Source organism: Ranitomeya variabilis, chromosome 1 (genome assembly GCF_051348905.1).
Source record: "Ranitomeya variabilis isolate aRanVar5 chromosome 1, aRanVar5.hap1, whole genome shotgun sequence".
Lineage (NCBI taxonomy): Eukaryota > Metazoa > Chordata > Amphibia > Anura > Dendrobatidae > Ranitomeya > Ranitomeya variabilis.
Window position 1 is genome coordinate 596,045,899 of NC_135232.1, and position 25,562 is coordinate 596,071,460.

General features: G+C 42.2%; 1 protein-coding gene across 1 annotated transcript; it reads right to left on the reverse strand.

The window, feature by feature from the left end:
• Positions 1-8,554: 8,554 nt before the first annotated feature.
• Positions 8,555-25,307, reverse strand: LOC143807959 (uncharacterized). Its single transcript, XM_077290154.1, has 4 exons — positions 25,026-25,307; positions 20,905-21,036; positions 12,539-12,573; positions 8,555-8,702 (listed from the first exon to the last, which is right to left on the reverse strand). Exons 1-4 carry the CDS (start codon positions 25,186-25,188, stop codon positions 8,652-8,654), a joined length of 381 nt encoding a protein of 126 aa, XP_077146269.1. The 5' UTR covers positions 25,189-25,307; the 3' UTR covers positions 8,555-8,651.
• Between the last annotated feature and the right edge of the window lie 255 nt (positions 25,308-25,562).

Consider the following 25,562-nt stretch of genomic DNA (forward strand, 5'->3'; position numbering starts at 1 on the left):
TATCTAGCTTCAAGCAATACTCTAAACAGCGGCAGGACAGTCAGTCTAAGGCAGGCTGTCTAACTTAAATCACCTATGCAGTCTTGGGGGGCAACTTGTGGAGAGGGGCGACTCTAGGGTCCCGGAAGAGCTCCGAGCCTACCCGTCAAACGGGTGCCGTCCCAACCAGAACATCAGGGAGGGACGGAGGATTAGCAGAACATCATCTAATCGAGTTGTGAGGGAACTTAAGAAACAGACACAACAGTTGTGGGGACTTTCCGTAAGCACAGCAGGGAAGGACCACAACACATAGCGCAAGCAGGAAGGCACAGATTTCCACCTGCAAAGAGAACTCTGGAGGTGCCATTGGACCGGCCGGACTTGCGCAGCCTGGTGAACCGTATTCTGGACTGAGGACCCAGAGATCTTCAGTAAAGAGGTAAAGAGACTGCAACCTGGTGTCCTCGTTATTTACCGCGACCTGCACCCCACAACTGCACCATTATCATTACACTCCATTCCTATAGACTGTGCGCCCCACGGCAGGGTCACGGACCGGGGCCTAGCCGCCGTGACAACCCCAGAGCAGAGACCCAGAGGCCCGGTACCGGGTACCCCTCGGCCCTGCGGCGGTGGGGGCGCTACACATACTCTTACAAGGGATGAGTTTAAGGTACTCCAGAGAGGCCTCAATTTCGTTCCTACAATTCAGTTTAATTGTTTTGAATGGGTCAAGGACCTCAATTTGTTTTGTAGAAAACTTAAATGGAGGAAATTCTTCCAACATAACAACCGGGAGGAATGTTATAGACTGGGTTTACAAGACGAAGATATGATTGGATATGAGGCACTTCGGGGACTTTTACAAGAGAGCATTAATACCCCAGAGGAAGGTAAGGGTCCTTTTACATCCCTAAAAAATAAGAGCATGAGGATGCCACCCCAGGGTGACATGAGTAGTGTTGATCTATTTTCCTTACTAGTTGAGAGGGACCTCAAAAAGTTGAACAAATTTGATTGGCAATCAGAGGATAATCTCCTTGAAGAGGAACGTAAAGCATTGAACGAGTTGAGGAAGAATGACCAGATTATTATAAAACCTTCGGATAAAGGGGGGAATCTGGTCATCCTGAACGATCCGGAATATCGGGCAATGTGTACCTCTATTTTGGAGGACAATACAACCTATGAGATCCTCTCTGAAAGCCCAATGGGGACCTTTAAGGATGAATTGAGGGACATTTTGGAGACCGCTCTAACTCAGGGCTTGGTCTCTAAAAATGAATTTGATTTTATGCTACCAGAATTTCCCATTACCGCAACATTCTATGTACTCCCCAAGGTCCATAAGGGTCTCCACCCCCTGAAGGGACGACCCATCGTCTCGGGGGTGGATTCCCTTACACAGAACTGTGGACTATATATATAGACCAGATCCTTCGCCCCTTCGTGATTTCTATTCCCTCATATCTGAGAGACACGTCAGATTTACTTCTTAAACTTGAGGGGGTGTGCCTGGGCCAAAATGCGTGGTTGGCTTCGATTGACATAGAAGCATTATACAGCAGCATTCCACACCAAGCAGGGATAGAGGGTGTGAAATACTTTTTACAGCAGAGATCGGTGACCTGCACTAGGCATAACAACTTTGTTCTGTCACTACTTAAGTACATATTGACGCATAATGCGTTTACCTTTGACGGCAGGCACTTCCACCAGCTCAGGGGCACTGCGATGGGGTGTCCCTGTGCCCCATCGTATGCCAATCTGTTCCTGGGCTGGTGGGAGGAGTCCGTGGTGTTTGGGGGTGAGGAGGAGTGGTGGCATGAGCATATATCTATGTGGTATAGGTATATCGATGATGTGCTTGTAGTGTGGATGGGGCAAAAGGAGGAGTTCCATGAGTTTTTGCGAGTCCTTAACATCAATGATATGGGCCTTAGATTCACCTTTGAAATTAACGAGGCGGAACTGGCATTTCTGGATATCAAAATCAAAAAGGAGGCGCATGGAGGAGTCTCTACAAGCATATACCGGAAGCCTACAAGCACGAATGGCCTCTTACATTGGCACAGTCACCACCCTACTCCCCTTAAGAGAGGGATCCCTAAGGGACAATTCCTTAGGTTGAGGAGAAATTGTTCCAGATTTGATATGTTTAAAAGTCAGGCGGCAGGGACAGGTTCCACGAGAAGGGATACCCGAGACACGTCATAGATACAGCTTTTAACTGTGCCAGAAGGACGGATCATCAGAGGTTGTTACAAAAACGTACAAAAGATGATCCCGGGGACGTGGTGAGGGTTATTGGGACTTTTGATTCACGACATGAGGCTGTAAGACAGATCTTTACAAAACATTGGGACGTCCTTAAATTTGATCCTGATTTGAAGGAATTGATTGGTGACCGCCCGAATATTACATTCAGGAAGGGCAGGTCAATTAGGGACATGCTTGTACACAGCCAATATCAGAGACCTAAGATTGGGAGCACATGGCTGGACAGGAGACCTTGCGGTTTTTTCAAATGCGGCGACTGCAGCCTCTGTAAGTGGATGAAACCTGGCAAAAGATTCCAGAGCTCCGCTACAGGGAAAACCTTCTACCACAGAGAGTTCTCGAACTGTAAGACGATGGGTGTGGTGTATGTGGCCTCCTGCCCGTGTCCTAGAGACTATGTGGGCAAGACAAAGAGGGAGTTCAGGAGAAGAGTGGGGGAGCATATGGGAGATATCAGAAATAACCGGGATACTCCACTAGTGAAACATATGCGCTCCCACCATAGTGAGGATATAACGGGAGTCAGATTTACCATTATGGAGGTGGCGGTGTAAACCCCAGGGGGGGCAACATAGATAGATCGATTCTACGTCGTGAATGTGAATGGATCTTCAGGATGGAGTCCCGGGAACCCCTTGGGCTGAATGAACAGGTTTCATATGCTTGCTTTCTGTAAATGTCTGTGATGGTCCTGGACCTTAAAGAAATATGACAGGGTCTCCGGCAACTGAACCATGCAAACTGATTTGTAAATTTCTTAGGTTTCAGAAATTATATATATTTATATATTTTATCGTATATTCTACTATTTTTTCTACCATAGATATTGTTTGTTCCTCTTTATTTTCTCCTTGCTATACGCCAATTACAGAGATGGAGCGGAGTTTACTTGAGAGTGCCTTGACTGGGCAGAATGTATGCCCGGTATTTTGTGGGTGGATAGGTGAAGATGTTATAGGGTGTGACATTCACCCCCATAAACGACATAATATGTATGCGCATCCTGGGCTTTGCTAATGTCCCAGCAACTCTAAAAAGGGATATAGTGCACACAATGATACAAAAAAGTGGGTGGATGCGCTAGGATGTTGGATATAGTATTCCCACCCTGAGAAGTGATGTATGATGTATGCGTATTTTGAGCACTCTTTGATCCCATTCTGCCATAATCGTTCCCAAAGGTATCTAATAGTGTGTGTAAGAATATTAACAAGCAGGCGTTTCCATGTGGTTGCTATGCAACCCGCTATAGCTACACACTCACGGTGAGCATCCTTGTGTGACGCAGACAGGAAGTAGTCCCCGGTTGAACCGGAAGCGCTCCTACGCTTGTGGTGAGCCTGTATGGAACGGACGGGCGGCTTTGCGCTCCAGCCTGCGCATGCGCCTGTAAGTCATCTGTACGAGTTGACGTGAATACAAAGCAGGAAGCGGGGGGGAGTGGCTTGGACATGGCGTAACAAGCGGGAGAAGTAAAAGTAGGTGTTTATCAGCGGGCACTGAGCCATTGTTGTTTGGGACACAAAGATATCAATTCATCGAGCCTCCTGATGAGCCTAGGCAGGCGAAACGCGTTGAGTTGTTAACATTGAAAGGACAGACGGTGTGGGAAGTCTGGTGTGATGCAGATGAGTATCAATGGTTCTTTTCGGTATTTTTTGTCATGGTGGCTGCTAAGCACCAATAGTGTGTGTATTGATAGCAGATTGTGTGTGTATTGATGTCAGTTGGTGACCTATAAGCATTAACAGGCTATGTATCGATATCAGAATTGAAGTAGTATAGGTGTTATAGGTGGATCCGGATTGTGCTGACACACACACTGGACGATCAGGTACTAGCGGATCTGATTTACACACACTCGGTGCTCAGTGTTTAGAGTATCTGTTTGGTAGTTTCTGGTAACCCCGTTTTGAGTGGTAGGGCTGTATCTGTCAATCAGCCACAATAAATAGGTACCTACATCTGCGCAGACTTCCCCTGTTTTAACACCGGTCTTATCCTCGTGTGTTCAATATGTTTTTAAACGTATATGGGTGCTAGCTTTCCCTAGAATAGTTTGTGTCTGTATAGATATAGTGGTCCTTTAGCCCATGGGTAGTGGGACTCACCAGTGGTTGTAGGGTACATCAGGGCTCCTAGGGTCAGTCATCGAGGAGCGGGGGCGCCAATACATCCCCCCTAGGGTGCCAACCTCCGCTGGCAGGCAGTGATTTTCTAGGAATCGGTGCAGGGATCGCTAGCTATATCCCATAGTTTTTAACTGGGTGGAACACTTTTTTTGTTTTTGTTGTGGTTTGGTCACTTTTTTGGTGGCATTGTTTGCCCTTTATTTTAATAATAAAGATTGTTTTGGGTTTTACTACATGATTTTTTGCTAATTGAAAAACCCTCGAATCCATTATAAACGATGCAGTATGACCAAAAACTAGCTATTCATGAATTTCTTTTGGGGGGGGGCGTTTATACCGTTCCGCGTTTGGTAAAATGGATAAAGCAGTTTTATTCTTCGGGTTAGAATGATTACAGCGATACCTCATTTATATCATTTTTTATGTTTTGGCGCTTTTATAGGATAAAAACTATTTTATAGAAAAAAGAATTATTTTTGCATCGCTTTATTCTGAGGACTATAACTTTTTTATTTTTTCGCTGATGACACTATATGGTGGCTCGTTTTCTGCGGGACAAGATGATGTTTTCAGCGGTACCATGGTCATTTATATCTGTCTTTTTGATCGTATGCTATTCCACTTTTTGTTCGGCGGTATGATAATAAAGCGTTGTTTTTTGCCTCGTTTTTTTATAGTGTTCACTGAAGGGGTTAACTAGTGGGACAGTTTTATAGGTCCGGTTGTTACGGACGCGGCGATACTAAATATGTGTACTTTTATTGTTTGGTTTTTTTTATTTAGATAAAGGAATGTATTTATGGGAACAATATATATATATATTTTTTCTTTATTTAGGAATTTACACATCTAAATATATATTTTTTTACTTTATAACATTGCCCCAGGGGGGGCGTCATGTTTTAAGGTCAGATCGCTGATCTGACACTTTGCAATGCACTATGTCAGATCAGCGATCCGACATGCAGGGCTGCAGGCTTACCAGCTCTTGCTCAGAGCAGGCGCTGGTAAGCTACCTCCCTGCAGGACCCGAATGCAGCCCCGTGGCCCTTTTGGATCCGGGGCCTGCAGGGAGGAGACGCTCGGTACAACTTGAGCACATCGCCTTGTACTGAGGGTCTCAGGGAAGCCCGCAGGGAGCCCCCTCCCTGCTCGATGTGCCGGGGGTTAATGTACCAGGGGCGGTCTGTGACCACTCCTGGCACATAATGCCAGATGTCAGCTGCGATAGTCAGCTGACACCCGGCCGCGATCAGCCGCGCTCCCCCCGTAAGCGCGGCCGATCGCATATGACTCACTATCCCGTCCCTGGGAAATAAGTCCCAGGTCACCTTGATGGGATGGTACGTCATATGGGATTAAGGGGTTAAGATTACCGCGGTCACAAGAAGAGCTTCTCATGCAGTGTGTTCCAGCTGAATGTGAGAGCAGTCGCATCACTAACGTGATCGCTCTCCAAACCATCCAGATAGTTGTTGGACATAATAATGGATTATCGGCGGAAAGGTGGGTATAACTTTGCTTTTTATTTTTACTTTTGGTGAATAAATGGGTAAGGTAGGGATGTGGAGTTTTCATTTCAAATTAAGGACTCTGTGTGTTTATGTCAATTAAAGGACTTGACTTTGTCTTTATAATGTCTCACTATGGGGTTAGTAATCAGTGTGTCTTATAGTCCCCTTTCCGATACTAACCCCTGGGCTTAATGTCAGCTGACATTACCAAGCTGACGTCAAACCCACAACTATTACCCCACTTGCCAACGCACCAGGACAAACATGAAGAGCTGAACAAAGCATGAGAATTGGCACATCTCTTAGATCCGCCTTTGCTGGGCAGCTGCGGGATGCTATTTTTAGGCTGGAGAGGGCCAATATGCACACGTAGTAAAAATTGTTGGTATCCCTCGTTATTGACAGAAAAATCCACAATGGTTACAGAAATAACTTGAATCTGACTAAAGTAATAATAAATTTAAAAAAAACTATGGAAATGAACAAATGAAAGTCAGGCATTGCTTTTCAACCATGCTTCCACAGAATAAAAAAAAATAAAAAATCATGAAATAGACCGGGACAGAAATGATGGTACTATTTTGGTAATATTTTGTTGCACAACCTTTTGAGGCAATCACTGCAATCAAACAATTCCTGTAGCTGTCAATGAGACTTCTGCACCTCTCGACAGGTATTTTGGCCCACTCCTCAAGAGAAAACTGCTTCGGTTGTCTCATGTTTGAAGGTTGCCTTTTCCAGATGGCATGTTTCAGCTCTTTCCAAAGATGTTCAATAGGATTTAAGTCAGGGCTCATAGAAGGCCACTTCAGAATAGTCCAATGTTTTCCTCTTAGCCATTCTTGGGTGTTTTTAGCTGTGTGTTTTGGGTCTTATCCTGTTGCAAGACCCATGACCTGCGACTGAGACCAAGATTTTTGTCACTGGGCAGCACATTTCTCTATAGAATCCCTTAATAGTCTTGAGATTTCATTGTACCCTGCAAAGATTCTAGACACCCTGTGCCAGATGCAGCAAAGCAGCCCCAGAACATAACAGAGCCTCCTTCATGTTTCACAGTAGGGACAGTATTCTTTTCTTGATATGCTTAATTTTTCCGTGTGTGAACATAGAGCTGATGTGCCTTGCCAAAAAGTTCAATTTTTGTCTCATCTGTCCACAGGATATTCTCACAGAGGCTTTATGGCTTGTCAACATGTAGTTTGGCAAATTTCAGTCTGGCTTTTTTTATGATTTTTTTTTCAACAATGGTGTCCTCCCTGGTCGTCTCCCATGAAGTCCACTTTGGCTCATATGATGGATATTGCGATCTGACACTGATGTTCCTTGAGCTTGAAGTTCACCTTTAATCTGTTTAGAAGTTTTTCTGGGCTCTTTTGTTACCATTCATATTATCCGTCTTTTTGATTTGTAATCAAATTTCCTCCTGCGGCCACGTCCATGGAGGTTGGCTACAGTCCTATGGATCTTAAATTTCTGAATAACATGTGCAACTGTAGTCACAGGAACATCAAGCTGCTTGGAAATGGTCTTATAACATTTACCTTTAACATGTTTGTCTATAATTTTCTTTCTAATCTCCTGAGACGACTCTTTCCTTCGCTTCCTTTGGTCCATGAGTGATACACACTATGTTACCAAACAGCACAGTGAGTAATTGTAGCCCTATATAAAGGCCCACTCACTGATTCCAAGATTGTAGACACCTGTGATGCTAATTATTGAACACACCTTGATTTAACATGTCCCTTTTGTCACATTATTTTTAAGGGTACCATTATTTCTGTCCAGGCCTATTTCATGAGTTATTTTTTTTTAATTCTGTGGAAGCATGGTTGAAAAGCAATGTCTGACTTTCATTTGTTCATTTTCATAGATCTTTTATATATTAATACTTTGTCAGATTGAAGTTATTTCTGTGACCATTGTGTTTTTTTTATGTCAGTAAATGAGGGGTACCAACAATTTTGACCACGTGTGTACATGGACCCTTCCCAATCTGAGAATACCAGTCCCCAGCTGTCTACTTTAGCTTGGCTGGTCATCAATTATGTGAAGCACTGAGCACCGTTTTTTGAAATTACATAAATAATTAAAAAAAATGATGTGGGACCCCTCTATTTTTGATAACCAGCCATGATAAAGCTAACAGCTGGGGCTGCAGCCCGCAGTCGTTGGCTTTACTGGTTCTCAAAAATACAAAATACTTTTAGACTATGCCAATACTTGACACGGCTGTGATTTAGCTGGAAGTGCCCAAACTGCAAAGCTTGTTGATTGGCTGCACGATAGCCTTTCAACAAGCTTTGTTCAGGCTGCGAACCCGAACAGTAGCACGGACTTCCTAGAGAAGTCTATGTTCGGGGTCTCTGCACGGGCACTAGGTGTTCAGTAAGGACCCTGAACTTTACCATTTGGGTTTGCTCATCCCTACTAATGATGAATCATCTTGGAGATAAATTTGGTAGCTTAAAAAATCACCAAGAAAATCTACTGTAAAATTAGATCAACAAATGCTTATTAGTTCAGAAGGAGTCTTCAGACCTCCATGTTATCCATGTGAGAAGACTTTCACTTTTCCCCAGGAAGGTTGATGAGCAGGAGCTCATATAAAAACATCTTGGAGATTAATTTAGTAGGTTTAAAACTTGTCAATATGATCTACCGTAAAAGTATAGTTCGAGAAATCTTTATTTCACATTTTGTTAGATGTTCGATGAGAGGCAGGAAATAGGTTTCATCTTCACCTTTGTGTCTGCGAATGGATCTTCAGTTCTGAATAAACTATATCATCCTTAAAAAAAAACAAAACGACAAGGATATTGTCAACATGCAGATCACTTCTTCTGATCCAGTTGTCTACCACCACCATCAGATTTTACATTCATGTTTTCCTTCAAAGTAAAAATCTATGACATACTGTAACTAACCCAATAGTTGTATAAAAGTTATGGAAAAGGAAAGAAATAGTTACTTGGTTTGTAGGCCTGGACCATATCTGTATTAAAGACTAACATTTTGTAGTTTTGTAATTTGGAAACAAAAAATTCTTCAGATTTGGTTGAGTCTGCTAATATAACTGCTGAGTAAAGACTAGAGATGAGGAAATATTTCAATGTTCAGTTCAGATTACGTTCGCCGACTTTGCAATATTTGCCGATTAATTTGTCGAATATTTGCCGAACATAGCCGAACACCATTCAGGTCAATGAGAGGCAAAAACAAACGCATGCACAAAACCTTACAACGGCCCCAAATTCTGCCAAAACACATCAAATGAGGGACAGACACCAGGAAAGTGGCCTCAATTCACCCACAGTAGAGATTTTAACATGGCACTGCAGTAATCAGCCAGGCATGATGTATCGGAGTCTGGGACAGCATTTACAGCTTTCAATTGAACGTCACAGAAAGATGCCCCTACATGCAACACCTCTACCTGCTTTCATGCTGAGCCACATTCAGGTGGCACAAATATCAGTTTTCTAGACTACTATTGTCAGAAAAATTTAAGGATAGAAACATGGGTAATTGAGTCCAAGGAAGTGGAGGCCTGATGGTCTCAGAGGCCTACTGGTACAGGATACACGCAACCAGGAGTGTTCACATTTCCAAAAATTATTGGCAGACACCAAAAAAGTGGCATCAATTTCACCACAATAGTAATAGTAAAATAGGGACAGACAGGTTTTCCACTACACCCAATACACATCCAAAAAGGAGTGTTCACATTTCAAAAACTGAATGCCTCACACCACCGAAGTGGAATAACTGTCACGAGAATAGAAATAGTATAATTGGGACCAAGACGTATTCCACTACACCTAACCCAGCAGATGTAGACCAACCATGACTGTTCACATTTCCAAAAATTTGTGTTAACGTCAGCAGCAGCCACAGCAGGCAGAGAAGAAACACTAAAGATATCACAGAGTGCAGTTACGTGACATTAATGCATGACACTAAAAATTGCAATATCACCTAGTCTGTACAGTCTGCAATTGGGGTGCAAAAGTCCTTGGAGATCCATGACTTGTTCATCTTAATGAAAGTTAGGTGGTCTACACTTTCAGGGGACAGCCAGCTATGCTTATCCATCAGGACACCACCAGCAGCGCTGAAGACATGTTCTGAGAGAATGCTGGCTGCCGGGCACAATAAAACCTCCAAGGCATGTGAGGTGATCTCAGGCCACTCATCAATTTTGGAAGACCAAAGTGTGAAAGGGTCCAAATCCTCCTATTTAGTCCTAGATACTCCTGCACTATCCTCTCCATTCATTCACCACCTGTAAGATTTGCACTCTGTTGTGCTGGTGCACGAGTTAGTCTAAAAAAGTGTCAAAGGACTCACAGAAATTGCTTCTTCCACTTCCACCACTGCTGCTGCTATTGTTTTGGGCGTTGACGAATTGACGTGCCGGAAGTTGGAAGTCTACAGCTGTGATGTGAACTGTGTGCTTCACTGCTGTCTTGGGGAAAAGCTCTCTTAAAGTTGTGTAAAAGCATGTTTTGATACTCCAGCAATCGCGGGTTCCTTTCTAGGTGGGAATCATCTGGAAAAATGTGGTTTTATAACGTGGATCTAATAAAGTGGCAACCCAGTAGTCAGCATTATTCCTTATCATTACTATACGAGGATCATGTTGCAGATAGTGCAGCAATAAGGTACTCATATGTCGGGCTCTACCATGAGGTCCAAGCCCATGCTGTGTTGGTGGCTGGGTAACGTAATGAGGCTTGTTTCCTCTGTCTCTTCCCTTCAACCATGATCAACAGAGAGGGGAGGATTATCCTCTTCATCTGACAGTTGCTCGCTCATCACCTCTTCCTCCTCTGTTTGTTCCTCAGATCTTGCACCTTCGATAACAGTTTGTTATCACCAGCCACCCTCGATCACAGTAATCCACCATCCCTTTGCACCCGCCTGTGTGACGTTAGTCTTGAACTGAGAGACAATGTTATCCCTTCTGCATCCTCCTCTGCTTCCTCGTCTTCTTCTTCTGGGACCACCATCTCCTCCTGCAGGCTATTCAAAGTCTTCTTAAGCATATAGATGACCAAAAAAGTGATGCTGATGAAGGCATCATCAGCGCTAACCATCTTAGAAGCCATTTCAAAACTGTGCAGAAGGGTGCAGAGATCCTTAATCTGTGCCCAATCTGTAAACGTGATATGTGCCATGTCAATACTGCGTTGGCCCAGGCTATACGACATTACATACTGCGTCAGGGCTTGTTGCTGCAACATGTGCAGAGTGGAATTCTACCGTGTCGGAACATCGCATATCAACTTGTTAACAACCATTGATCAAACTCAGCCTGAAGAGCTGTCCACAACTCTTCAGCTCTGTGACTGTGTTCTCCAAGGCATATCAATTTTAAGACTGCCTGATTGCGGTGAGCCCTGACTGTGCAGTACGGAGGTGGTGGGGGTTCGCTCTGCACTGTTGAAATGTGTGTTTCGTTAAGGCAGGGGTTGAGGATGTAGGGGGAGGCCCTAGAGGAGATAGATGGAAGGAATATTTAACAGCCACACTAGAAAGGAGCTCACTACACTATCTGACTGATATACAACCACCTATCTAACTAGCTAAAAGGTTGGATACAGCAGGCTTTTTGACATTTACCTACTGAAAAAATATTATTTATAATGCTATACTCGTGCATGGAGCACTATAGAAGCAGCAGTGCACAACACACTTATAGGATATGTGCCTATGCCGGCTTTATTTGAGAACCTCAGTAATGGCCCAGATTAAAAAAAAATTCTGGAAGGTAAATTTTACAGCCACACTGGACACTATCTAGCTACACTATTATAGCTATGATTATTATTATTATTATAATTATTATCTGACTTTACTTCCCGCACTTTTACCGAATGTTACCGATTTTTACCAATTTTATAACATTTTGCTCGGCTTTCCAATCACGAATCGAATGTGCCATATTCGTGGCGAATTTGTTTGGAGATCGTTTTCTGAACAAATTCACTCATCTCTAGTAGAGACTCCTTATAAGCCTCAATTTCTTGGGAAAATCTTGGTTAGTCTGTTATGTGTACAGTGGTCACCCCAAGGGGATGGGGCTTTGAAGAACATTGTAGATCTAGGAGAAGTTTATGCTACATTGGATAAACAATAGAGTCCTCCAAAAACCGAGAGTAACTTTTAACAGTAAGGAGGACCAGAGGATTTTAGTGAAAGAAAATGAACAGATATCAAGCAGTGATATTAGCTCAACATTAGTGGTTCTCTATGATCCACTTGTCCTTTGAGAAATTGCAAATAAAAGTTTTCAAATTGGGCAATATCTTTTGAAGCATGCATGGATGTAATGGGCACCCCGATTTAAATTTCACCCCCTTTTGGTGCTGTCATGCCTGAAAGCACGAGGACTGGAGGTGCCTGTTTAGCACTTTTATCTCATTTCAGTGATCCTATTGTTAATTCACCCTTATTTTCCAATGTTGCAAGACCTTAGGAAAGAGTATCTCACTGCCTGTGAAAATGAAGAATGCTGCCAATTAAATTGGGGCCACTCTTTCAAGGACACCCTAATAGCAGATTGGCCTTTCTGTTGGGTACATATGCCCTTGAAACTCCTTTAATAAACATTATTTCACTTACTGCTTCATGTCCAGTAGATGCATGTGATGTGTGATCTGGAAGAAAAAAAGAACATAACACAAAAGTGATGTAAGAGAAGGAAGAGGAGGAGAAAGAGGTGGAGGAGAAGGAAGAAGACGAGGAGGAGAAAGAGGAAGAGAAGGCAGAAGAGGAGAAGGAGTAGAAGAATTTTGTCTGTATAACTTCTTTTCATTGTTTTATTATTGTTGCATTCCAGGAGCCATTTTTTCATTTTTTGTGGGATGATTAGCATATATCACTGGCACCATTTTTTGGCACATACAATTCTGCTGTTTTTTGACAATTTAATTTTTACGCTTTTCATTTGCTGCACAAAAATGTGTTGACATATTGTACAGTAGATTGTGTAGTTTTATTAGTATCACACAATAAACATACTACTTAAATAAAAACATTGTTTTTTTTTCAGTGACTACATTTGAGATCCATAATTTATTTGTCCATGAATAGAACAGTGTGAGACATTATTTTTTTTTTCAGGACAAGGTCATGTTTTCTGTGGTACCATGTTTGGGTACCTAAGAATTTTTGGTCACTTTTTATTTCATTTTTTGCAGAAGGAATGAAAAAAAAAAAACAGCAATTCTGGCATTTTGTTCAGCATTTTATTTTTTGGCAGTTGTCAATGTGGAATAAATAAAAATATAGTTTTATAGTGCGGGTGGATAATTGTTATGATCTGGTGGCCTAAGAGCAGCATGAGACGTACTCTGGAGAAGGTGGTACCTGTACTGACCGCAGACCCTGAACTTAACACCGCAACTAGAAGTAGCCGTGGAATGTACCTATCACTCCCTAGACATCTCGACACAGCCGGAGGACTAATTACCCCTAGAGATAGAAAAGGGAAAACTATCTTGCCTCAGAGAAAATTCCCAAAGGATAGACAGCCCCCCACAAATATTGACTGTGAGAGGAGAGGGAAAAAACATACACAGACTGAAATCAGAATTTAGCAAAGGAGGCCACTTCTAGCTAAATAGAAAGGATAGGACAGAGTACTATGCGGTCAGTATTAAAACACTAGAAAATATCCACCACAGAAAATACAAAAATCTCCACAGCTAACTAAAGATATGGAGGGTATATCTGCATCTCCAGAGATACCAGCTTGGCTAAACAAATCCTTATTCAGACCAAGCTGGACAAGACAAAAACATGGAAAAGAACTGAACAATAAGGCCACAGTGTCATGATCTCAATGGCAAGAGATCATAGCATCAGCATATATAGGAACTAGCTCTTGGAAGATGGAAACTGAGCTGACCATGAACTAAACCTAACGCACAACTAGCAGTGGCCGGGTAGCATGCCTACGTTGATTCTAGATGCCCAGCACCAGCCGGAGGACTAAATAAAGCTAGCAGAGGAAAATATTAGTCCTAGCTCACCTCTAGAGAAATACCCCGAAAGGAGACAGAGGCCCCCCACATGTATTGGCGGTGAATCAAGATGAAATAACAAACGTAGTATGAAAATAGGTTTAGCAAATTTGAGGTCCACTTACTACATAGCAGAAGACAGAAAGGACACTTTCATGGTCAGCTAAAAAACTCTATCAAAACACCATCCAGAAATTACTTTAAAACTCTGGCATTAACTCATAACACCAGAGTGGCAATTCCTGTTCACAAGAGCTTTCCAGACACAGTAACGAAACTACAGCTGTGAACTGGAACAAAAATGCAAAAACAAACATGGACAAGAGTCCAACTTATCTAGTAGTTGTCTAGGAGCAGGAACAAGCACAGAGAGGCTTCTGATAACATTGTTGACCGGCAAGCAACTAACAGAGCAGCAAGGTTATATAGCGACTCCCACATCTTGATGGGAACAGGTGAACAGAGAAGATGAAGACACCAGTTCAATTCCACCAGTAGCCACCGGGGGAGCCCAGAATCCAAATTCACAACAGTACCCCCCCCTCAAGGAGGGGGCACCGAACCCTCACCCGAACCACCAGGGCGATCAGGATGGGCCCTATGAAAGGCACGAACCAGATCAGAGGCATGAACATCAGATGCATTCACCCAAGAATTATCCTCCTGGCCGTATCCCTTCCACTTGACCAGATACTGGAGTCTCCGTCTGGAAACACGAGAGTCTAAGATTTTCTCCACAACGTACTCCAACTCACCCTCAACCAACACCGGAGCAGGAGGCTCAACGGAAGGCACAACCGGTACCTCATACCTGCGCAATAATGACCGATGAAAAACGTTATGAATAGAAAAGGATGCAGGGAGGTCCAAACGGAAGGAAACAGGGTTAAGAATCTCCAATATCTTATACGGGCCGATGAACCGAGGCTTAAACTTAGGAGAAGAGACCCTCATAGGGACAAAACGAGAAGACAACCACACCAAGTCCCCAACACGAAGACGAGGACCAACACGACGACGGCGGTTAGCAAAAAGCTGAGTCTTCTCCTGGGACAACCTCAAATTGTCCACCACCTGCCCCCAGATCTGATGCAATCTCTCCACCACAGCATCCACTCCAGGACAATCCGAAGATTCCACCTGACCAGAGGAAAATCGAGGATGAAACCCCGAATTACAGAAAAACGGGGACACCAAAGTGGCAGAGCTGGCCCGATTATTGAGAGCGAACTCCGCCAATGGCAAAAAAGCAACCCAATCATCCTGGTCAGCAGACACAAAACACCTCAGATATGTCTCCAGGGTCTGATTAATCCGCTCAGTCTGGCCATTCGTCTGAGGATGGAAAGCGGACGAAAAAGATAAATCTATGCCCATCCTAGCACAGAATGCCCGCCAAAATCTAGACACGAATTGGGTCCCTCTGTCAGAAACGATATTCTCAGGAATACCATGCAAACGAACAACATTTTGAAAAAACAGAGGAACCAACTCGGAAGAAGAAGGCAACTTGGGCAGAGGAACCAAATGGACCATCTTAGAGAAACGGTCACACACCACCCAGATGACAGACATCTTCTGAGAAACAGGCAGATCTGAAATAAAATCCATCGAGATGTGCGTCCAAGGCCTCTTAGGAATAGGCAAGGGCAACAACAATCCACTAGCCCGAGAACAACAAGGCTTGGCCCGAGCACAAACGTCACAAGACTGCACAAAGCCTCGCACATCTCGTGACAGGGAAGGCCACCAGAAGGACCTTGCCACCAAATCCCTGGTACCAAAAATGCCAGGATGACCTGCCAACGCAGAAGAATGAACCTCAGAGATGACTCTACTGGTCCAATCATCAGGAACAAACAGTTTATCAGGTGGGCAACGATCAGGTCTATCCGCCTGAAACTCCTGCAAGGCCCGCCGCAGGTCTGGAGAAACGGCTGACAATACCACTCCATCCTTAAGGATACCTGTGGGCTCAGAGTTACCAGGCGAGTCAGGCTCAAAACTCCTAGAAAGGGCATCCGCCTTAACATTCTTAGAACCCGGTAGGTATGACACCACAAAATTAAACCGAGAGAAAAATAATGACCAGCGCGCCTGTCTAGGATTCAGGCGCCTGGCGGTCTCAAGATAAACCAAATTTTTGTGGTCAGTCAATACCACCACCTGATGTCTGGCCCCCTCAAGCCAATGGCGCCACTCCTCAAAAGCCCACTTCATGGCCAAAAGCTCCCGATTCCCAACATCATAATTCCGCTCAGCGGGCGAAAATTTACGGGAAAAGAAGGCACAAGGCCTCATCACGGAGCAGTCAGAACTTTTCTGCGACAACACTGCCCCAGCTCCGATCTCAGAAGCGTCGACCTCAACCTGAAAAGGTAGAGCAACATCAGGCTGACGCAACACAGGGGCAGAGGAAAAACGGCGCTTAAGCTCCCGAAAGGCCTCCACAGCATCAGGGGACCAATCAGCAACATCAGCACCCTTCTTAGTCAAATCGGTCAATGGCTTAGCAATATCCGAAAAACCAGCAATAAATCGACGATAAAAGTTAGCAAAGCCCAAAAATTTCTGAAGACTCTTAAGAGAAGAGGGCTGCGTCCAATCACAAATAGCTTGAACCTTGACAGGATCCATTTCAATGGAAGAGGGGGAAAAAATATATCCCAAAAAGGAAATCCTCTGTACCCCAAAAACACACTTAGAACCCTTCACACACAAAGAATTAGACCGCAAAACCTGAAAAACCCTCCTGACTTGCTGGACATGAGAGTCCCAGTCATCCGAAAAAATCAGAATATCATCCAGATACACAATCATAAATTTATCCAAATAATCGCGAAAAATATCATGCATAAAGGACTGGAAAACTGACGGAGCATTTGAAAGACCAAAAGGCATCACTAAATACTCAAAGTGGCCCTCGGGCGTATTAAATGCGGTTTTCCACTCATCCCCCTGCCTGATTCGCACCAAATTATACGCCCCACGAAGGTCAATCTTAGAGAACCACTTGGCCCCCTTTATGCGAGCAAACAAATCAGTCAGCAACGGCAATGGGTATTGATATTTAACAGTGATTTTATTCAAAAGCCGATAATCAATACATGGTCTCAAAGAGCCGTCTTTTTTTGACACAAAGAAAAAACCGGCTCCTAAGGGAGATGACGATGGACGAATATGTCCCTTTTCCAAGGACTCCTTTATATATTCACGCATAGCAGCATGTTCAGGTACAGACAGATTAAATAAACGACCCTTTGGGTATTTACTACCCGGGATTAAATCTATGGCACAATCGCACTCTCGGTGCGGAGGTAACGAACCAAGCTTGGATTCTTCAAAGACGTCACGATAGTCAGACAGGAACTCAGGAATTTCAGAGGGAATAGATGATGAAATGGAAACCACAGGTACATCCCCATGAGCCCCCTTACATCCCCAGCTCAACACAGACATAGCTTTCCAGTCGAGGACTGGGTTGTGAGATTGCAGCCAAGGCAATCCTAGCACCAAATCATCATGTAGATTATACAGCACCAGAAAGCGAATGATCTCCTGGTGATCCGGATTAATACGCATAGTTACTTGTGTCCAGTATTGTGGTTTATTATTATCCAATGGGGTGGAGTCAATCCCCTTCAGAGGAATAGGAGTCTCCAAAGGCTCTAAATCATACCCACAGCGTTTGGCAAAGGACCAATCCATAAGACTCAAAGCGGCGCCAGAGTCGACATAGGCGTCCGTGGTAATAGATGACAAAGAGCAAATCAGGGTCACAGATAGAATAAACTTAGACGGTAAGGTGCAAATGGAAACAGATTTACCAAGCTTTTTAGTGCGCTTAGAGCATGCTGATATAACATGAGTAGAATCACCACAATAGAAACACAACCCATTTTTCCGTCTAAAATTCTGCCGCTCGCTTCGGGACAGAATTCTATCACACTGCATACTCTCTGGCGATTTCTCAGTGGACACCGCCAGATGGTGCACTGGTTTGCGCTCCCGCAAACGCCTATCGATCTGAATAGCCATTGTCATGGACTCATTCAGACCCGCAGGCACAGGGAACCCCACCATAACATCCTTAATGGCATCAGAGAGACCCTCTCTGAAAGTCGCCGCCAGGGCGCACTCATTCCACTGAGTAAGCACAGACCATTTACGGAATCTTTGGCAGTAAATTTCCGCTTCATCTTGCCCCTGAGATAGGGACATCAAAGTTTTTTCTGCCTGAAGCTCCAAATGAGGTTCGTCATAAAGCAACCCCAAGGCCAGAAAAAACGCATCCACATTGAGCAACGCAGGATCCCCTGGTGTCAATGAAAAAGCCCAGTCTTGAGGGTCGCCCCGGAGCAAGGAAATCACAATCCTGACCTGCTGTGCAGGATCTCCGGCAGAGCGAGATTTCAGGGACAAAAATAATTTGCAATTATTTCGAAAATTCTGAAACCCAGATCTATTCCCCGAGAAAAATTCCGGCAAAGGAATTCTCGGCTCAGATACAGGTGCATGACAAACAAAATCTTGCAAATTTTGTACCTTCGTGGCGAGATTATTCAAACCTGCAGTTACACTCTGAAGATCCATTGCAAACAGGTGAACACAGAACCATTCAAAGGAGAAAAAAAAAAAAAAAATTTCAGCAGACTACTTATTTCTCTCCTTTCTCAGCCAAGGATTTTAACCCTTTAGTGGGCCGGTCAAACTGTCATGATCTCAATGGCAAGAGATCATAGCATCAGCATATATAGGAACTAGCTCTTGGAAGATGGAAACTGAGCTGACCATGAACTAAACCTAACGCACAACTAGCAGTGGCCGGGTAGCATGCCTACGTTGATTCTAGATGCCCAGCACCAGCCGGAGGACTAAATAAAGCTAGCAGAGGAAAATATTAGTCCTAGCTCACCTCTAGAGAAATACCCCGAAAGGAGACAGAGGCCCCCCACATGTATTGGCGGTGAATCAAGATGAAATAACAAACGTAGTATGAAAATAGGTTTAGCAAATTTGAGGTCCACTTACTACATAGCAGAAGACAGAAAGGACACTTTCATGGTCAGCTAAAAAACTCTATCAAAACACCATCCAGAAATTACTTTAAAACTCTGGCATTAACTCATAACACCAGAGTGGCAATTCCTGTTCACAAGAGCTTTCCAGACACAGTAACGAAACTACAGCTGTGAACTGGAACAAAAATGCAAAAACAAACATGGACAAGAGTCCAACTTATCTAGTAGTTGTCTAGGAGCAGGAACAAGCACAGAGAGGCTTCTGATAACATTGTTGACCGGCAAGCAACTAACAGAGCAGCAAGGTTATATAGCGACTCCCACATCTTGATGGGAACAGGTGAACAGAGAAGATGAAGACACCAGTTCAATTCCACCAGTTGCCACCGGGGGAGCCCAGAATCCAAATTCACAACACCACAGCATGTGGACAGCAAAAATCAAGGCCAGAACTTATCTTTGTTGAAAGGAACAGCAAAGCAGGAGAGAGCAGGCAAGGATCTGAATCCTCCAGGAACAATGGACAACTGGCACTGACTAAAGGGTCAAGCAAGGCTAAATAGCCCAGTCAGGATTGCAAAAACTTGACACACCTGAGGAATGCTGCGATCCAGAGACAGCAGCACTACCACTTATAACCACCGGGGGGAGCCCAAGAGCAGAATTCACAACAGATAATATTCAATTTGTAACTTTTTTTTTTACATTTTTTAGTATTTTTGCATAAGAAAATCACTTTTTTTACATTTTTGTATAATATTGTGAAAGCCATAACTTTTAAATATTTTGCTTACAGAGCTCTGTAACTTTTTTTTTTTTTTTTAGAAACAAGCTGTAGTGCTTATTGATGGGATACATAAGACAATTAGATTTTTTTATTTCATTTTATTTGAGATAGAATTAGCAAAAATAGCAATTCTGGAGTCATTTTCCCAATATATAAATATATAATTTTTTTTCCAGCTTACATCATGGGGTTTAAATAATGATAGTTATATTGTACTGGATGTTATGGATGTAGTGATATCAAATTTATTTAAACAACTTTTTATTCTGAATTTTTGTTTTCACTTTTTTTAACAGGTTTTTATACTGCCTCGCAGCATCTTGCTACTTCCTCAGCATGTCTCAAGGTAATTATATAACAACAACGAGTACCTCTCGGTGATATATATTTGATAGACACTTGGGCTGCTTAGGTAGCTGTATTATGCTCCTGATCATTACTCACACCAGAACTTCCCACTGGAAGCTCTGGCTAACATTGGGGTAAAATTCTCCCTATGAAACTGTTAGACCTTATGCTAGGACATACTGTTACCCACTTTGTGATATTTTGTAGCATTTGCCGGCCTGTAGCTGCAACAGGGGGGGTTCATGGATTTCCCTATGTGTTTCTATCAGTACCTCATTTCCATCTTATGATACTGATTCTTTTTGGCTGTCACTTTTTATCCATCGCCTGCTTGTCCCTTTGTATACTTTGTATAATATGAATACGTCAATAAATTTGTACTTTTTTTGATACCTCTAATACTCTGGTGTGGAATTTTGATTGATTATCTAATCATTCATTTATTTACTAGTTAGTCCGTGACATTTGTCACTGCTCTACCACCCAGCGTGTATTTTGATAGGTTTTTTTTGCGTGTTGACCTAGAGGTACGCCCCCTACTGGTCAAGAGGGCTTTGCTATTTAGGTGTGTTTTATACTGTAGAGATAAGAATATTTGTAAAGATTTATTAACAATATTTATTAGTCCCACAATTGATTGTTGAGATAATACACTGCATTACTTGTGTAGTGTTGGGTATTATCAAGCCTGTCAGTGTTATATTGACAAGCAGTCTAATAAATATGTCCTTTTATTCTGCCTATTAAAAAAGCAATTAATATTAGTATTTATCCCACCACCACATCAAATATCAAGAAAATACTCACATCTCCTCTTTTGCGTTCTCCTTGTTTTTAGGTGTGTTTTATTCTTCTGATATATAAAAATGGCTGACGTCAGGACTACTACACACACTAATGTTGTTAAGACTAGGATCCAACATGTAAGCCATCTCTTATCTGCAAACAGCAAAAGGAGATGTTAGACAATATAAAAACAATACAAACAACACTGAGAGTATAAATCTGAGATAGATACACCACGTTCAAAACGATTATGCATTATAGAACGATTAGTTCTATTTTTTTTGTCTGATTTTCCTAAATGGTTGATGCAAATGAGTCAAGATAATGTTCAGATCATCAACTGTTAGAGGATAAATCACATTTTATTGGATAAACCTCCCAATGATAACAGGATTTTTTCAAAACTAAGAAATCTCAGTATGTCCTGTCCCTAATGATTTTGCATAAAAGAGTTTTCAAACATTTTCTAGGTAGTAAAGAACTGAAAATGTTTCTTTGTTGAATTTGTACCATTAAGAGGGTACGTTTACTGATCTCAAAAGCTTTTTCAATCAATAACATCTTGTCAGGCCAAGTTACAGTGGGTACGGAAAGTATTCAGACCCCTTTAAATTTTTCAATCTTTGTTTCATTGCAGCCAGTTGGTAAATTCAAAAAAGTTAATTTTTTTCTCTTATTAATATACGCTCTGCACCCCATCTTTACTGGAAAAAAAAAGAAATGTATAAATTTTTGCAAATTTATAAAAAAATAAAAACTGAAATATCACATGGTCATAAATATTCAGACCCTTTGCTCAGACACTCATATTTAAGTCCGTTGAAGCACAAAGGGCGCAAAACAGCCGTCGTCCAGAGTGTTTCTCCTGAGTACCTTTCTGCGGCTTTTTTGGATATTATGCTTAACTGTAAGCCTCTGGAGAAATCTTCACCTATAGGTTTGCGGGACTTCAATGGCACCAGTAGCTTCAAATACCTGTTTGCTGCGTTGTAATGGTATTTTAGCAGCTACTTTCTTAATCCAATTAATTTGTCTGATAAAAACCTTCCTCGTTATGCCTTTATCTGCACTAAACCATCTGTGCTCTGTATCAGCACGAAATCTCTTCGCAGTACGATGGTCACGCTTAAATTTACATGAAATATCTAATGTTTTCATATGTTGTCTGACGTATTGCACCATTTTACGCTTTTTAGCAGTAGAGATACATTTTTATTTCCCATATTGCTTGAAACCTGTGACCTGATTAATAATGTGGAATGTCCTTCTTAAGTAGTTTTTCTTTAATTAGGCACCTGGCAAACTAATTAACACAGGTGTTTGAGATTGATTTCTGTGTTTCAAAGACCCTGAGACACAAACTGTCCATCAGTTTGTGAAAAACTAAAATTTACATCTTTATGACATTTAAATACAATTTGCATAATATTTTGGAAAGCATGTAGATAGATAGAATGCAAAAAAAGGGGTAGCACTCTAACTATAAATGCAAATACTTTATTAGCAATCACTCTTTGCACTTATATTTACATATACACTTATTTTCAGGTATTACATTTATGTTATGTCATGGTTACCATATACCTGTGGGATGCCATGGTACTTGTAGCAGGTCTACACATCTGCTATTTGCCCTGCTGGTAATTCCATTCCATCAGACTTGACTAACTTGCCTCTCTTTACTACCAACCATCTACTCTTTTCCTATCCGAAGGACATCTCGATGTCTTTGCTTTAGATTCTTTTCAGGTGGATCAGTGAATCGATATCTCATTCATTTTTCACATACAGTTTTAGGTCATCCATGTAGAGGAGGTGGCTGATGGTACTGCCATTCTCAAACTTGTAATCATAGCCAGACTCTATGATTACCTGACTGAGGGGGTTCAAGCCTATGCAAAACAGCAATGGGGACAGTGCTTCACCTTAATATATGCCATATTTGATGGTCACTTGTGCTAGTTGTTTTGAGTTGACTTGCAGTGTTGGCCTCCATAGCGCCATTGATTTTCTAAGGAAGGGTGTTTATTTCCTGCTGACACTGTAGAGCACCAAGCATTCACAGATCAAAGTGTGTAGCATTGAGTCATAAGCTTTCCTGTAAAGAATCGAGGCTGTGCTGAGGTTCATCTTGTCTTGATCATGAATCTTGAGCAACTTCTCTATCCACAAGTAGCTGGTGCTTGGAGCCCCTGGTGTTATTCCCAATGCGTTTCTGAGATGGGTTCATGTACTGATTCACATGGTTCTGTAGCTTCGTGGCTATGACGCCTGAGACCAAGTTACCTTTTGTTCTAAGACAGGTTATTGGGCGGTAGTTGGTTGGAATTGTTCCATTGTGAGGATCCTTCACTATCAGCACTGTTCTTCCTTGTGTTAGCCAAGCTGGGTGCTGGCCTGAATCTAGCAGATGGTATATCTGTTTTTCCAGGTGTTCATGTTCCGCTGTTAATCTCTTTAGCCAGTGTGTTTCTTTCTCAGACCTTGCAGCCACATTGCACTGGTGTTGTGTGTTTCTTCCTTCTCCCATATGTTCCTCCAGTATTGTTCAGTCTCTGCTATTGGTGGATTTGCTGCCTCTGTGCTGTTGCTTTGCAGTTGTGAGTACAGTTTGGATGGTTCTTTGGAGAACAGGCATTTATACTCGTTGAGCTTGATCTTATCTGTAATATTTACTCCATTCTGCACTTTTGTTAGTTGGCTAATTTCTCTTTGTGTCACCTTGATCTCTGTTTCCAATCTTCTTTTCCAAGGGGGGCATGTACAACTGTTGTTCTTCTTGGTTGTATAGCCAAGCATTTCCAAGATTACTGCTGCAGTGTCATAGACCAATTCATTAGTTTGTGTTATGGTGATGGTTGGTATTGATGCAAGTGCTCTATTGGCATCTTCTTGCATACTGCCTGATGGTATTTCTCTGTTAAGCCTTGTCAGGTGGTCTCTGGGGCTGGTGGTATTTAGTTTAGCTTTGATTTTCTGTTTCAGGTTAGCTGCAGTGCTCTCTAGTTGCAGGGCTTTTCAGGAGATTGCACATGTTGTTCTCTTTGTTCTTCCAGGTCTTCTTGCAGTGTGGATGTGAAGTGCAGTTGATCCATCTCAAGTTGTGATAATAGCTTCCTTTTTATGACATTGATACTTTGGATGACTACTAGTTGTTTACCGGTCAATGGACATGCAGGTCTTATATCCATCCATAGTTTCCTCATTTACTTTGTGTATCCTCTCTCATTCGGTCTGCTAGTGTAATAGAATTTCATTTTATCCAGGTTATCTTGCCTTGTCCATGTATGTTTTGTTCTAGCAGTCCATTTCTCATCAGTCATCAGATCGTTCTGGTTCTTCAACATCTGACGTGTCCCTTGGAAATCTGAGTGATGTCCAAGCCGGCATGACTCTTCATTCGTGACACTCTCATCTTCATTGAGGTAGGCACTGTAGTGTTAGGAGTCTTGCCCAAGTATATTTTCTATACCTTTGCTTTGCTGTAGTATATTTCATGCAAATTTGCTGAAAATTGCTGGTAATGTTTTTTAGTGGAAAAGCCTAAAGGGCCAACCTAAAAAGAAATGTTACTTTGAGTTACACATCAGATTGGTAGAGAATGCGGGCAAGTAGTGATCTCAATTTCCCATATAAGTTACTCAGATAGAACTATGTGACCATGCATGAGATTTCGTTGAAGACTCTCCTTGTCCTTTGTATCTCTTGCTTAGAGAGCTTTTAATATAATCCACAATGCCGATATCTCGTCCTATGAACTGTTTTTTTTTCAGTTCTCTTTTTTATGTATCAGTAGCCTAGTTACAATATATAGGGTAAGGAAATAGACACTACAGTCGAATAATTGCTTCAAAGTCACCTCCAAATGAAGTCCTGATGTATTTTGGTGATGGCATTTTAGATGAAAAGATAGATAGTTATGAAATTATTAGATATGTAGATAAATTTAAAATGAACAGAAAAAATAACCTGAAAAAAGTCCAGTGAGAGGACTGAGGATACATATGAGGAAATCATGTTTTCAGGCCTCCACAATTTTTGCTTACATGGATAGACATTTTGATACAAAATAGTAAGATAAATTGATTATTTCTGGCATTATTTAAGGTGCAATAAAAGCCAAAATTTTAATTATATTTTACCTCCTTCTGGTATTTCCCAGTGAACACTGATGGGTGTGGAGGTAAACCAGACTTCACAGTTCACTTTCTTGCCGTTTTTCCAGGTGTCTCCAGAAAGTGAGATAGAATTGAGGATGATCCAATTCCCATTGGGTTTTTTCCAAACGAACATCCTTCCCTTCATATGTGTACCAGTGATATTCCAGATTACATAGACTTGTGGGGAGGCAGCATGGACTACACAAGCCAACGGGATGTTAAATGGGTGAGTGGTGGGATGATAAGGGGTCAGAAGATGGATGGAGCTACTGGAGGTAGAGATACCTAGAACAATGTGATGTATGAGAAACACAAGATTCAAATCAGTACAAGTCACATGTAAAAGCAGGAAAGTACAGACACAGGCCTATGAAACTCGAGATTTGGGAAATTGTTTAACAGGGTCCTTACAATGTAGCTATATATATATATATATATATATACAGGTCCTTCTCAAAAAATTAGCATATAGTGTTAAATTTCATTATTTACCATAATGTAATGATTACAATTAAACTT

What these genes read in the sequence shown, in the direction of transcription:
- LOC143807959 (XM_077290154.1), bottom strand. Translation starts at nt 25,188, where the DNA reads ATGAAGGGAAGGATGTTCGTTTGGAAAAAACCCAATGGGAATTGGATC. An exon ending in CTGGGAAATACCAGAAGGAG is followed by an intron (nt 21,037 to 25,025) that starts GTAAAATATAAT and finishes TGCTGTTTGCAG; the next exon opens with ATAAGAGATGGCTTACATGT. An exon ending in CATCTACTGGACATGAAGCA is followed by an intron (nt 8,703 to 12,538) that starts GTAAGTGAAATA and finishes TTTTTTTTTAAG; the next exon opens with GATGATATAGTTTATTCAGA.